This window comes from Phoenix dactylifera, chromosome 7, assembly GCF_051530095.1.
Source record: "Phoenix dactylifera cultivar Ajwa chromosome 7, Ajwa_hap1_PhDact_Kaust_v1.1, whole genome shotgun sequence".
NCBI lineage: Eukaryota > Viridiplantae > Streptophyta > Magnoliopsida > Arecales > Arecaceae > Phoenix > Phoenix dactylifera.
The window spans coordinates 27591230-27606348 of NC_143196.1; the positions used below are offsets into that span (position 1 = coordinate 27591230).

The following is a 15119-nucleotide window of genomic DNA, read 5'->3' on the forward strand; positions in this document are numbered from 1 at the left end:
CGGCTTATTTCCCCCGTAACAGATATTATTTTGGGAATTATAATGGTATCCGAGATTTATTTTAAATATTGGTTTTATGCATCACAACAATGAGTAGTGACATTATAATCTATATAATATTTAAATCATATTTTTTTAAAAAAATATTTTTTATTTATATTTATCTCTCCCACATCATGAGGGTATTTTGCTTGTATAATAATTAAATTAGTATAATTCCATACCTTTTAAACATTTTATTCTACAAGCTAGCTGATCCCATGGTACTGTAAAAAGCTAACCATTTCGATTGTTTCACATTTTGATTCTTATATGAATGAAACTTGATGGTGATTGCACATAATTTCTACCCACTTATGCTCTTTGGTCGTCTAAACTGGTTGGAGAGTCTCACTCTTTCAAGATAATTTTCTTTCAAATTTAAATTAGTAGTAACAATCCCATACAACTCCATCATTATTGAATTCGTGCCTACTTCTTTTTTATTCGAGAGAAAATATTAGTCTCGAACGAGATATTTAATTTTTAATGCTTCAACAGTATAAAATAATATAGATACTTTATATACTTTGTTTAATCTTTTATTATATTTTGATATTATTTTAGGAATTATAATGCTAACTGAGATTTATTTTAAAGATTGGTTGTATGCATTGCAACAATTAACAGTGAGATTATGTTCTATCTAAAATTTAAATCATATTTTATTTTTTTAAATATTTTCATATTTATTTTTTTATATCCTCTGTATTGTGGAGATATTTTGCTTGTATAACAATTAAACCACTATAATTTTATACCTTTTAAATATTTTATTCTATAAGAAGAGCTGATTCATGATACTATAAAGGGCTTGCCATCTCTATTGTTCTACATTTGGGTTCTTATATAAATGAAACTCGATGATGATTGCAAATAATTTTTATGCACTCATGCTCTTTGGTTGTTTAAACTAGTTGAAGTGATCTCGCTCTTTTGAGATAAACTTTTAGTGATTTTTCTCTTTCGAGATAAACTTTCAGCAATTTCTCTATGTGGAGATAAACTCTTTTTCAAATTTAAGTTAATAGTAACAATCCTATCAGACTCTGCTGTCAATATCAGCCGTCTGATCATCATCAAATCCTCACTTGTTTTCTTTTTTTCTTAAATACCTACCTCTCATTCATTCATGTACTCCCCCAAAGGGAAACGAGATCCAGGTCTTCTGCAACGCGTTTCTCGCTAAAGCGAAGGGTAGGGGAAAAACATGGCTGCGGAGGACGTCGCACGTGCTGTGGTCCGTGCGGAGTCAACAGAAGAGATCCCCGAGATAGAAGCAGGAGGACGACCCGTCGATAAATCCATCAACGCCTCTCCAACGCTCCCTCGCTCGCTTCTTCGTCTCTCCCTCAGCCCGTGGCGCGATGGTCGGAGGCCTGAATCCAAAACCGTAGGGCACCACTGCCTCCCTTTCCTTCCCAAGAAGCCGGCTTCAAACCCTAGGAGGCCCGCGGTGGAGGACAGGAGTCGCCCGGCGGCGGCGGTGGAAGGAGGGTCGCAGAGGGGGGGATCGTCGGTGGTGGGGGGCTTGTGGACAGGGCTGAGGTATCTCGCTGGGGTCGCTGGGGGGTGGCGGGAGAAGTGGATGGTTATGGGAACCGCGGGTTCCAAGCTCGAGAAGGCTCTTGGAGACCAGTTCCCCGAAGGGGAGCGGTACTTCGGCCTAGAGAACTTCGGCAACACTTGTTACTGTAACAGCGTTTTGCAGGTTTTGCCTCTCGGATTCTAAGTTTTCTCGATTCTTTGTTCTAATTTCTTGTCCTTGATCTCATCTTTGCATGCGAAGTATCTCCTATCAGTTTAATTGCTTAAGCTATCTTCTTTTAATTTGATATGCTGTACTTTATGGAGATTTTATATCTCTTGTCTGGTTCCTTATTAGAAATAGTAAACTTTTACGTGCTTAGCAAAGTAATAGGCTGTCGTAGATTGGTATTATAACAGGATGCTGTTCCAGGGGCGTTTTCCTTCTTTCCTCAATGTCTCTGTGTGCACTAAGAGGATTGCAGATAGTGGAATTTTGGAATTTGACCTCCATATGATCGTTATTGATGGACTCAAATTTTTGGATGCCAGGACTTATCATGAATTAGTTTGCAATTTGACTATTGCTTGGGTCATGCATCAAGAGAACCACTGTGATAATGGAGCGAGAAATTCATTGCAAACAATGATTTTTGTTTTCTGATGGTGGGAAGGGAAAAGTATTCTTATTGTAATTTCCGGAAATTTTGTTTTCCATTTAACTCTGGTAGTATTTTGTCTCCTATGCTGCGGTTCAGTTTTTATTTTTATTTTTCTTGGGGTAATCTGGTCTAACCAAAAAAACTTGAAGGTTGAAAGTGCCCTTGCTAACCATTTGACTAGGGTCATACTTTTATAGCTATGCAGTTGTATGAGTACCATGGATGAAATTAATCATATCTTGTAGCTAGCGAGTCGCATTTTTAGAATGTTCAATAGTTTAGCGAATAAATATGAATTTGTTTAGGCTTGCTCATCCACTAATTTACATGAATGCTGATAGACTTGAGGGTTTCACGTGTATGTGAGGGATTGGGGATCACTTTGAGGATTGGATCTAGATTATGTAGCATCGGCATATATCTATATCTTGGAAAATAGATAGCAGACCTCCCAGTAGTCATAATTGTACACTGTTTAGAGAAAACTACCGGAAAATCCTTTTCAAAGGAAGTCTTTTAAAATCATTCCCAACAATATCAAATTAGTTCGGGTCTTCTTCTCATCTTTATTAATTTTTTAACAAAATTTGAGCACATTCATTTTAAACAATATTAAAATTTGACATTCCAGTTAAATAAAGAACGGCTTTTCTCTTTTGTAAGTGAAGTCGGTGTTCATATATTTTTGTTCAAAATAATGGGTGTGGATAATCAAATTAATTGGGGATGGATAGTTAGATAATTCTACGGTTATCATTATTTGAATTAAGATTAATATTGATTGTTAAAAGGAAATAAAGAGTAAATTCTTGGTCCGGAAGTGTTATAGGCATTAGGAAGCAGTTATGGAAGCAGAAGGGTTTGGAATGGGCTTGTGTCATTTTGGTTAAAAAAATTTCAGTACCAGGGTTTTATTAGAGTATATTTAAGGATAGTAGTGTGATCTTTGAAATTATGTGAATCAAAGTTTTTTTCCTGCATTTGTGACCTTCTTGATCACTTTATCATTTCCAAGGATTCAATGGCACTGTACATGCCAATTGTGCTGTGCTGATGTATGACATGCTGTGCCGAGAATTTAAAAGAAAAATTAGCTGACAGCTGAGTTGTGTTGAGCTGTACAGGGCTGTTCCCAACCAGCATGGGTCTAGGCCTTGCAATATGCATTAATCTACCTCCTAGACAGCAAGGGCCATTGCCAACCCAACATACTGAATAATCAATAATAGGAATATTAGAATAACTATTGAACTTTTCAAACACCCGATTAAAATAGAATAGAGTTATTACTTATTTGGTTCTGAAGAGTTTTTTCTGGATATAGAGTGCCTATATCTTTGTACAGGAAGGATATTGTAGTATGTTTGAATACATAATCAAGCACTTCGCTCTAAGGTCATCATTAGATATTTTGTCATGGCCTATTCAGTTTAGAGCTTATCCGTGTTGTTGAGATAGGTTTTGGAATGCCCTATATTATAGTAGGTTGCATTGGATTAATTTTTGCAAACTAAAGCTTGTTTCTAAGTTTTTTATTATGGTATTATCTTGGGCTAGGGAACCCAAGTAATACCTTTCGGCAAGCCATTTTAGGTGAGGTCTTGCGTTGTGATAGGTCCAGACATAATGATCTTAGTGCATTTAAAGAGTCTTCATTTAGCACTTATTTTTTAATTATTATTTTTTCTAATATGGAACATAATTGATGGTTTCCGATGTTTGTTATCTAACACCACAATTGAGTAAATCCTACGTTTGTTTTCCTCATCTTTGTATACAAAAATGGTAGGCTATTCTGCTTGCGTTAAAGATTTTTGTTAAGTCTGCAATGTTGTTTGATCATATTTAATAAATTTGCAAAAGCATATATCAAGAAAAAGTAAGTTAGGTGGTGGCTTGAGAGAATTCACAAAAAGAAAACCATTTTTTATACTCTTACATTTGTGCAGTAAAGTCCCCTGCCTAACATATGTCCTGTGGGGGTAATATGTTATCGGAAACAACTAATTTATTAACTCCTTTTGCTTCTATAGTTCCGTGGAATTTCTTGTGCTTCTATGAGTAATACTTGAATCTGAAGTTGCATAACTTTTGGTAAGTATACCACAGAAGTTGGAAGTGCTCAATGAATGCAAAATGGGTAGATAAAGTGGACAGCCAATATATATATTTTTTAAAGCAGAAGGAATAGTCCTTTTTTTTTGTTGGGGGAGGGGAGGATGAAAAGGGGAGTACATGATACCGGTGAACCTATGAGAATCACAAAAAAAAAAAGAATTAAATAAACAAATATACTTTAACAGTTTCAATAGATTAATAGATGTTGAAGATGTCCTTAATAGCCTTGACATAGCCAATGGTCTTTGAACCTAGTTAATTACTTTTGATATAAAATTGGCATGATGGATTCCGAGGTTCCACAAAACAACTTAAATAATTCCCAAGTTTAATTGAGGATAGTAAAATTCCAAAGTTACCCTAATAAAAGATCTCGCATGCATCTGGGATGACTCAAATTAGTTTTTACTCTTAAACTTTGTACTCGGATACTTCTAACTAGGGTCTTGCAGTTAGTACAGAAAACTTCTACGTGGGGTGTGCCATCTACTCTAGCATTTCTCAAAATAGCCATAATTTTTTTTTTCTTTTTGGAGATCCGCTACCTACACTTGTATTTGAATATGTTCCCATACCCAATCCCACTTTAGCTAAGCTGTTAATTTTTTGTTCTCTACCCACATTCTCTACTAAAACTTGCCTGCTCATCTATATGCGAAGCACTTCCCTTCAATTATTTTGACAGATCGACTTTCTTGCTGCTGAACTCAAATATGCTCCTGCAAAAAAATGCTCCTAAATAAGGTTAGTACATATTGTTTAGCTATGTTACATGGACTTGGTTCAAGTGTTTGTTGCAGGTGTCAAGACTTGGATACTTCAAATATCTTAGAACTTCTTATGGAACCGTGTCTGAGTGTTGGATGTAGGGTCGGCGGAACCATCCCGAACTGGGCAGTTCCGATCGTACCGAGCTGTCCCGGTGGCGGACTGGTTTGCACCGGTACCCGCCCTTGGAGCAGCGCGCCCGTGCACGGGAAAGAGCGTCCGCATGCGTTTTCCTGCGCCAGAAACTGCGCAGGCGCGGGCGCAAGATGGGAATTGCGCCTGCATGCAGTTCCCTGCGTTGGAAAGCACGCCCCTGCACGGTTTCGGGCGCGCGTCCGCACGCATTGGTACTGGTTCAAACCGGTCCGAACTAAAACCGTACTGCTCTAGTAGACGACTGGTTCGCCTACCGGTACCGGTACAACATACCTTGATCTAGCTTATGATACAAGTCCTCATTGTGGCCATCCTCGTTCCCCATACTATCCTTCCAAGTGTAATGAAGTGGGTTTATATGTTGGCTTCAACAAGTTATAATCACCTGGGTTGAGGTCGAGCATGGCGAGAAAGGTGGAAAGAAACATAAGACATCTTAAATTGAATCCTTTTATCCTAAATTCTCATCTCTCATGTGAAAAAGGAGGAAAGAAAACGTAACATATCCAATTTCAGGTCAAAGCTAACCTACTTTTGCCGGTTCGAATTGTACACAACTTCTACCAACATCAGAGACAAAGCAGGTTTAATAATGAATATTAGCTTGTTTTTGGCTTGTGTCAATCAAGGTTAAAGAGCCTGGGTATGGACTTGTACTTGTTACTAACCAGTATGGTACTTATTGCAGTGTGCTGCCATACTAACACAAGGTACCGACTGTTGTGGGGGGTACCATGTTTTGTTATGGGAGGCATAAGCCAATTTAGACTGGTATGAGTGGTATGCTCCTGTAACAAAGGGCACGTGAATCCATGATGCCAACTCTCAAGAGATGGATATTGATCCTATTGTCTAGATTTGCTAGGAATTTTCGTGTTATTCTTCTAGTGAGCTCTATACACGAAAGATATGTTTCCTTTTGCCCCAGTATGACATTATGAAAACTAATTCATCATGTTCCATACTTCTAGTAGTGCCTAAAGTAAGCATTTTTTCGTGAACTGTGAACTGACTGTCAAATCTCAATATCATCAGTGAAATAAACCATTCCTTTTTTCTATGTGTGCAAGTGGCTAGACATCTACTGTATTTCTCCTTGAATCTTGTCTCCTAGCCTAAGCAGCTGGATGTGATCTCTCATCAAGCAAAGCTGGTATAAAGTAGAAACATTTCTTGATTCCCTTGCCTAATAAGATTACTGATTGCAGCAACCAACACCTTTGGTGGAATCCTTATCCCCTATTTTCTCTCCCTCTTCCACTGATGTGGTCCAACGACACTCAACAAATGAATTACCCATAAAATCCTTTTGGTTCTTTAGAAATTTACCAGGGAACCCTCTTAATATCGATGAACAATATGGTTTCTTAAAATTTTAGATTAATGTGATTGCATGTTCATGCTAGCAAAACTATTTGAACTTGACACGAAAACATGGATCGAGAATGTTGGTTGCATTAGCAATGCACTGTTTTTTAGTTAGCATTTTATGCTGTCCTATCAATTTGTCATGATCTTGTAATGAAGAATTTCGCATTCTAATGTCAATTAAATGCACTTGCATGTGCAACACATGTAGCTAATGTTTTTGGGTTGTCTTGGTTCTTGATGGTATGTTGATATCATTTGGTTTGTTTCGAAGGTACATAAAAGTGCCATCTTACAAAACAGATGGATGTTTTAATATTATTGGTTAAAAGTTCTCTGACATACTCATCACAAATGCTCCGCTAAAATACAAATGCAAGATCTAATCTTATCTGCCATCTAAACTAGTTATGAAATTTTACAGCACTACAATATCATTGCCAGCTATCCTCATTTCATTGCTTTATATTCCACTTTTGTAATTGTTAACCCTTACGAGGATACTTTCTCAGTCAGCTTGCCATTAAATAATTAAATTGTGTGAAACATAGTTTCATTTGAGTTTTTTTTTTGGTGCTTATGTTGCAAGCTTAACATCTCCGACTTAATTTTAGCTCTAACATTATCATTGTACTTCATATGCAGGCATTATATTTTTGTGTTCCATTCAGGGAGCAATTACTGGAGTATTATGCAAATAACAAGAACCTAGGAGAGACAGATGAGAACCTTTTGATATGCTTGGCAGATTTGTTCACTCAGGTAACAGTTCTACTTCTTAATTGCAATATCTTATCACTCGTTAATTTTACTTGTCTTATACTTTTACCATGAAGTTGTTGGGTTCTTCATTTAGTTTATTGTCGAATAGTGGAATATTTGGCTACTTTATTTTTGTAGTAAGGTGCGCTTTACATTTTACTTCTCTCTCTCTCTCTCTCTCTCTCTCTCTCTCTCTCTCTCTCTCTCTCTCTCGTTTGATGATACTGAATACTTCATTGCGTACTTTATTAGATTAGATGCTTTTATGTTATCAGGCGTTGGCAAATATACTAATGATTAACTTACTAGATAATTGCATGTTAGCATTGGTCTGCATATGTAAAGTCCTGTTGGTATGTGTTTGCAAACATCTTATGAAAGGTATCTCTTGGTCCATTTTTAATTAGTAACATTATTTCAGTGATCAACATTAGGATATTCCTATTATGTTGGTGAGTAACCTAGATTGTTGACAAGTCAAGTTGTTTCCACTGAATGTGTCTGACTGGTGACATGGTAATGTCTATATGAGATATAGATGCGTATATATAAGCCTTTGTGACTTTTGCATGAATTTTATATCATCAGATAAATATTTAGTGTAACCTTCATGGCTTTTTGCGTGAATTTTATATCATCATATAGATATTTAGTGCAGCCTTTAAAATGATTAGCCATTTCCAGGTTCTTCATTGGCCATCTCTATTTAAATGCTTATTTTCTTTTATTCTTTGTCACATAGTGTAGAGAGCGTAATCTTGCACTTTCAAGACTTCATTCCTAAATGTCACATTGGTGCTTTGACCTTTTGAATCAGTGCTTTTCTTAATTTTTTTGAGTCTTGGTTCTATTAAGTAATCAAGGTTTTCATCTTGGTCTGCAGGTTGACCAAGATTTCAGTTTGTATCAGTTTTGGGCACCCTACCAATACATTACATCCAAAATATCAACCAGTTGTTTCTTGGCCAATATAAACAATACATCCTGATATATCACTTTGTACGATATTCAACATATTGGCCAAAATATTTTGCCATGGAAGCATATGTTGGTGGGTATAAAACCAGTATGCATTAATATTACCAAATACCATTCTTCATATGGGATGAGATAAAAAATAATTTTATTTCTCAGAAAAATCTGTATAACCAGCCAATATGACTGAGATATTTATCTTGATATCTCAGCTGAGATTGAACTGCGTGATTCATATTTCTGGAGGATTGTATATGTATTTTTCTGCGTGATATTATGCACGATAAGATGGCGCACATCAAACCCTCCCCAAACCCTGCAATGGAAGGAGCCTTGTTCATTGGGTCACCCTTAAAGAAATTCATTTTATTTATTAATTTATAAATGGAATTCAGCTGTTATATATATCAACAAACTCTATTTAAAAATGATTCACTACTAGCTGCTAGATTATGATATAAAGTCTCCAATGGTTGAACTTTGGGGCCATTGGATTAAGATCTGGTAGTTAATTTTTGCTATTAGAGTTTGTAAATTTGATGTTATTATGTAGTATGGACTATGGTCTATTAGATTTAAATGATGATAAATGGAGCTTGTGAATATTGATGATGGGATATTGACTATTTTGTTGTGTTAATCCATTATGGTTTCTGCATGCTTTTTTACACCAATCGTATCCTATTCTTCAAAAATTTGTCACTATCAGCATTTCCATATCCTGTCGTATCTATCTAGTATATTTATATCTGTGCATTAGTAGGTTATTGCAAGTTTTGGAAAATACATTCTTTTCTTTTCTAAGGATAACGTATTGGTGCTTGACTGTGCAGATAAGTTCCCAAAAGAAAAAAACTGGTGTTATTTCTCCAAAGCGTTTTGTGCAGAGAGTGAAGAAACAGAACGAGTATTTCCGTGGTTACATGCACCAGGTATTCGACCTCCACCTTGTGGTGCATTGTTAGTTGAGAGACATTATGTTCAATGTAGTATCAGTTTTAAGAATCAGTGGCAAAGAAGCAGCCGTATGCAGGCTAATTTTGTTTTCTAACTATGTGATTTAACTTCCCTCGTGATTCATCACTTTAGAGTATGTCATCTATGGTGAATAATTTTTTGCGCGTGGTGATTGGAAACAAGTTTAGCTAATCTCAGTTGCAAGGTGGATAAGGACTGTTGCAGATTCATTTCCAAATAATTGGTTGTTTTATTTCTTCTGATGAACTGCCTTCTGTGAGGTTTCCCTAATGTCATTGGAAGAAGTGCAATGGCTTGTTTTGACATTCAGTCATCTGATTATTTGCATCCTTACACATTAGTTTATTCACTAAGTGGACAACTAATATGCTATCTGAATTTGAAGATATTGGTGGGGATTCTCTGTTGTTTGGAGTGGGATGACCTCAGGATAGTTTGAGATTTGGGTTCTTTCGCTGAACGTCCAATTGATTACCATGTCGGAATCATGAATATAAGGATCTCCCTTGATCTTGGAGTATTTATTAACATTACTTAGATAAGTTGCAATACTTTCCTGATATTGAGAATTAATGTTGACCACATTTCCATTATCAAAAGCAAAGCATACTAGATGTGGCATTGCCAAGTTATTGCTTCTTGTCTTTTAATTTGATTTCTGTCACCAGACTGGGATTTGAACTTTCTTCTTGTGTTCGTGTCTATATTGTAGGATGCACATGAGTTTTTAAATTTCTTGCTAAACGAGCTTGTTGAAATTCTTGAGAAAGAGTCTAGTGCTGCAAAAGGCTCCCCTGGAACCTCATCACCATCAGAAAAGATTACTAATGCAACATGCCACCCCCTAGCAAATGGTGTCTATAAAGAGCCACTTGTTACATGGGTCCATACGAGTTTTCAGGTGAATTAGATAGCCCAAATTTGCTCTGCACCTTCTGTTCAATGTGATGTGTATGGAGCTGGAAAGCTGATATTTTGTGATGCCAATTTATTTTTTATTTTTTATTTTATTTTTGCAGGGTATACTGACCAATGAAACTAGATGCTTACAGTGTGAAACAGTCACTGCAAGGGATGAAACTTTTTTTGACTTAAGCCTAGACATTGAGCCGAATAGTTCTATCACTAGCTGCCTCAAAAACTTCAGTTCAACAGAGACTTTAAATGCTGAAGACAAGTTCTTCTGTGACAAGTGCTGCAGGTGTCTATGTCATCCTTTTCTTTCCCTAGTTCATGGTTGTATAGTTAACTTACCATTTAGTTGCCATTAAAATTTGTGGAATTTGTTATAATGCTTCTGGATTCTTTTTCTTTTGATGTATTTACTTTTAACTAGTGCAAAATATAAGAGGCTAACCACAATTCTCAAAATCTAATATGAATTTTCTTCCACTATGTTTCTTTTCTCGATACAATTAACCAGGCAAAAAGTTGCTTCCTTATGTGTGGGCTGAGTTTGCCTGATGCCTCTCAATCATGCACTTCATGAGTATGCTTTTAGTGTTCTGTTGTTTTTTTTTCCCAAACTGCATAATCATCTAAAAATTGTACTCTTGAAAATGTCAACTATTGCTGAGAATTTCTGTTGATTGTTAAGTTAAACAAGGTCCATGAGACTATCATGTTCATGGGAATGTCAAGGTTGAGGTCTTCAATTTTTCTCCCCGCATATCATCAGGCTCTTCTATTTTGCCTTTTGCGTACCATCCCTGTCAAATGGTGTCCTTTACTAAAATTTGGAACTTTTATTACCACATGCAGTTTGCAGGAAGCCCAGAAGAGGATGAAGATCAAGAAGCCTCCACATGTCCTGGTGATCCATCTCAAGCGCTTCAAGTATATTGAGCAGCTTGGCCGAAACAAGAAACTATCATACCGGGTTGTGTTTCCCATGGAATTGAAGCTTAACAACACGGTTGATGATGCAGACTCCGAGTACTCCCTCTTTGCGGTTGTGGTCCATGTTGGAAGTGGTACGAACCATGGGCACTATGTCAGCCTCGTTAAAAGCCATAACCACTGGTTGTTCTTTGATGATGAACATGTGGAGATGATAGATGAGTCCACTGTGCAGACATTCTTTGGGTCTGCACAGGAGTCTGCAGGGAACACGGATCATGGGTACATCTTATTTTATGAAAGCCTTGATGGAAGAAGTTGAGAGAGTGGTTTTCTTCGGATGAAGTTATTTGCCCTGGCCCTTATTACCTCCATTATTTTCCCCTCCGTGGAACAAGTAGTTCTTGGACGTTTGTGAGATTAGTTCTGAAATATGCGATTTTTGGGTGGTTGCAGTGTACAGTGGATAGTGGAAGTGCACTCTGTTTCTTCAACAATAAAATAGGAGTGTACGTGGGTGGTGAAAAGTTTTTGAGAGGCTCTTAACATATTCTTCACTGTTAAATAGTTGTATATAGAAAGTGCGATCTTCACCCAGAAAGTATTTCATGTGAGCTGTAGGACTTTTTCTTGAGCTCTCATACCTTTGAATGTGCATGTGAGGGAGTTTGGATCTTCCAAGCTTTATATGCATTGCAGTTTTGTTTATCAAATTTTGGCAAATGGAGAAAATCGAGATGGAAAATTAACCTGCAGGTAATCATGGATGTAATTAAATGGAGTCACTTGGATTAACTTTTAAAATTTTTGTAGGATTCTGTTATGTGACAATTGGTACTTTATTTCATTTGCTTTGTTATTTTATTCTCTTTAGTACCTCATGGTTCCAAATTTATGAGTCTGAGATGGAGTAGGGTCATCAGTATATGCTCCATTAACATGTAGTAGAACTGCCAGATGTTTCCATATTCTGTCAAAGTGTTTTCAATAAAACTAGGAGTGGTGGAGAGAAATTTATTTGACTCATTTACAGAAACTTTATTTGTTCATGGATATGTGCAGTATGAGCAGGCAGATGAGTTGATGAAGCTTTGGAAACTTTCTTGCTAGCTTTGGCATGAAATGAAATCCGGTGCGCTGCAAAGAATTGGTTGATTGATCCTTGTTGATGTTATCATTTACCAAACGCCACAACTTTGTCCCCTGATAAGCTTTTTGGGCTGCGATCACATCGGACCTCAACTTTGTCCCTCCTATAAGAACCCAACCCATCCCAGATTTCGACGAGCCAATCAAGTAACAGTGGTTAGAAGCACCGTCAAGAAGCAAATTCTGTGGCCAACCTTGTGGGCAACATTAGGTTGAAAAGGAAATCAAAAAGGCAATCCTTGAGCTAGACACACTAGAAGAGCAATGCTACCTATGGGCAGAAGAACCGGAAGAGAGGATTCAACTAAAGAATCAACTTGAGTCAATTTTGTATCAATTAAGGGGATTGGAAGAAATTTTGTGGAAGCAACGGTCATGAGTCAATTGGATCAATTAAGGGGATTGGAATGGAATGCAATTCTTTTGTATCGGTGCTAGCATAAGAAGAAGGAAAAATACAATTACCTGCATAATCCATCAGAGCGAGATCATAGAAGAACCAGAAACCGTTAAGAAAGCCTTCCTTAATTTCTATGCAGAACTTGAGTCCAGCAGAAAATGTGTACACAATTCAGTAGTCTGGAAGAGCCTCTATCCAAATCAAACTATTGATCTATCTGACCTGGAGTTCCTCCTCAATAAATCTGAAGCTAGAAATGTTGTTCTCAGCTTGCTAAAAGGGAAGGCGCCAGGTCCAGATAGGTTCTCAGCTTCCTTCTACCAAAGATACTGTGAGGATGACCTCCGCAAGTTCTTCAATGACCTCTACAGCAACGCAATAGATATCTCCAGATTAAATTTTTCTTTCATCACGCTCATCCCCAAGAAAAGAAGTGTTTACAACAATAAGAGACTACCGGCCAATAAGCTTGATGATGAGGTTATGAAAGTGTTATCCAAAGCGCCAAGTATCAGACCATCTCCAAGCAGTTGGATGCACTAATTTCAGATGGCCGGTTAGCCTTCATCAAAGGAAAGCAGAGCTCGGACTGCTTGACAAGCGTCATGGAGATCTTCTCGTTCTGTGAGAAATTCGAGAGCAAATTAAGGGGTTCCTTCTTAAGCTGGATTTTGAAAGAGCATTCGACAACGTAAAATGGAGTTTTCTCTTGTACCTTCTCAAGGCATCATGTGGCTTTGGGTCTAAATGGTGGACATGGATATCGAGTATCCTACAAATAAGCAAACTTGCCTTTTATCTTCAATAGTGAACCAACAAGATGGCTGCGAGCAAGAAGGGGTCTCAAACAAGGCGATCCATTATCACCAATGCTCTTCATCCTTGTAGCAGATACTTCCACAAAGTGCTGGAAGTGGCCGCCAATAGCAACTTAATCATAGGCTTTGGGCCGCCCCAAAAACAAAACATGCAATTCGCCGACGGTATGGTCATCATGTGCAGAGCTGATAAACAAGGTGCCACAGATGTCCAATTCCTTCTATATTGGATGGAGCTCCTTACAGGTTTAAAAATCAACTTTAAAAGCAGAGCTGCATGGGAGGCCGTCTCTTATGCAAGACGAGTGCTGGGCGCAGAGCGTATTGTCTTGGAGGATGACTCAGCCACGGTGATCGAGTGGATCCAGGACTTCGGTCGTGTTGCAGCTGATACACAACACCCGTAGATTTTAGGGAGAGTGCGCCTTATCGGGTGCGGCGGATTGGGTGGCATCCTTTACGGCTCATAACTCTGAAAATTTTGTTTGGGACAATCATGTCCCGGTCCCATCACCTATGCATTTTTTTCTTTTTTCTGGCTTTATGAGCTGCACCTACATCCGTTGTGTGAGTCGCCGATGTATCAAAAAAAAAGAAGAAGAGCATATTGGTTAAACTGGGAATTGTTGCTGGAAATTGGACCCGGGGGTGACCACTAGCCGAGGAGGAGGAGCTCCGGTGCAGGCGGTATGTCGGCGGGCGGCGTCCTCCGGGGGACCTGCAAAAAGCCGGTGGCCGGAGTTTCCGGCGCCAGCCCTCCGATGCCTAAGTCAGAGGGGGGCTTAATTTTGGAGAAGGAGATGGACGGTATGTAGAAGTCACAGTCAGAAGTTAGCCCCCTCCCCATGGGGAGAAGTTCTCCTTTTATAGGAGGGGTGCTTGAGTTACCTGTGATGTGACCAGACGAATTTAATGAATTACCGTCATGATTGGGCATGATCATGTGAATTAATGAGTTGCCGTGGGTGACTAGATGAAGTTGAGTGAGTCGGCGAGTTGCCGTGGATGGCCTGAGATTTTGAGTAAGCTGGAGGTCCGTGGAGATCGTGTACATTTAATGATTGATAGTCGTAGCAGGGTATGGTCCCTGGTTGATATATCGTGGCGTGGCCGGCAAGCAAAGCATCGTGCGGTGAGACTGCTGCAGGGCATGGCCGCAGTGCATGGACGACGAGCTCAACCTTCTGGGCTCGGCCTGTATGAGCTCGGTCTTCATGAGCTCGGCCTTCTGAGCTCGGCTGCATGAGCTCGGCCTGCTGTCGGATTTGGATGCTTTAATTGTACTTGTGGGGTGGTCCACTTTTTCCTCCAACACTACCCCCCGACTTTCGAGTTTGAGCTGCTTTTTGGCTCGGGCGAAGGAAGTAATCTAGTCGTTGATCGTCCTATAATATAGCCAAATGTCTATGGAGATGTATGTGCTAAGCAGGGTGTACCTCTCCTGCAGTCGGAGCTAACGGCCTTAAGCCGAGCTGTCCAAGTCGAGATAAACGACTCTGCTCCGAGGTTGACTTCAGTGGCCTTCTTTGGCTTGTGGTCGACTCAGCAGGGTGCCCCCAC

The 15119-nt window shown here is 38.6% G+C and overlaps 1 protein-coding gene across 2 annotated transcripts; it reads left to right on the forward strand.

The window, feature by feature from the left end:
* The first annotated feature begins 1025 nt into the window (after positions 1–1025).
* Positions 1026–12056, forward strand: LOC103710532 (ubiquitin carboxyl-terminal hydrolase 4-like). 2 transcript variants are annotated; one of them, XM_008796291.6, is made up of 6 exons: positions 1160–1750; positions 7284–7400; positions 9209–9307; positions 10066–10254; positions 10373–10554; positions 11115–12056. In XM_008796291.6, exons 1-6 carry the CDS (start codon positions 1250–1252, stop codon positions 11512–11514), a joined length of 1488 nt encoding a protein of 495 aa, XP_008794513.3. In that variant the 5' UTR covers positions 1160–1249; the 3' UTR covers positions 11515–12056. The 2 variants fall into 2 exon arrangements, with proteins under 2 accessions (XP_088557563.1, XP_008794513.3); XM_088701437.2 differs by lacking the exon at positions 9209–9307 and having other exon boundaries at positions 1026–1750.
* The last annotated feature ends 3063 nt before the right edge of the window (positions 12057–15119 follow it).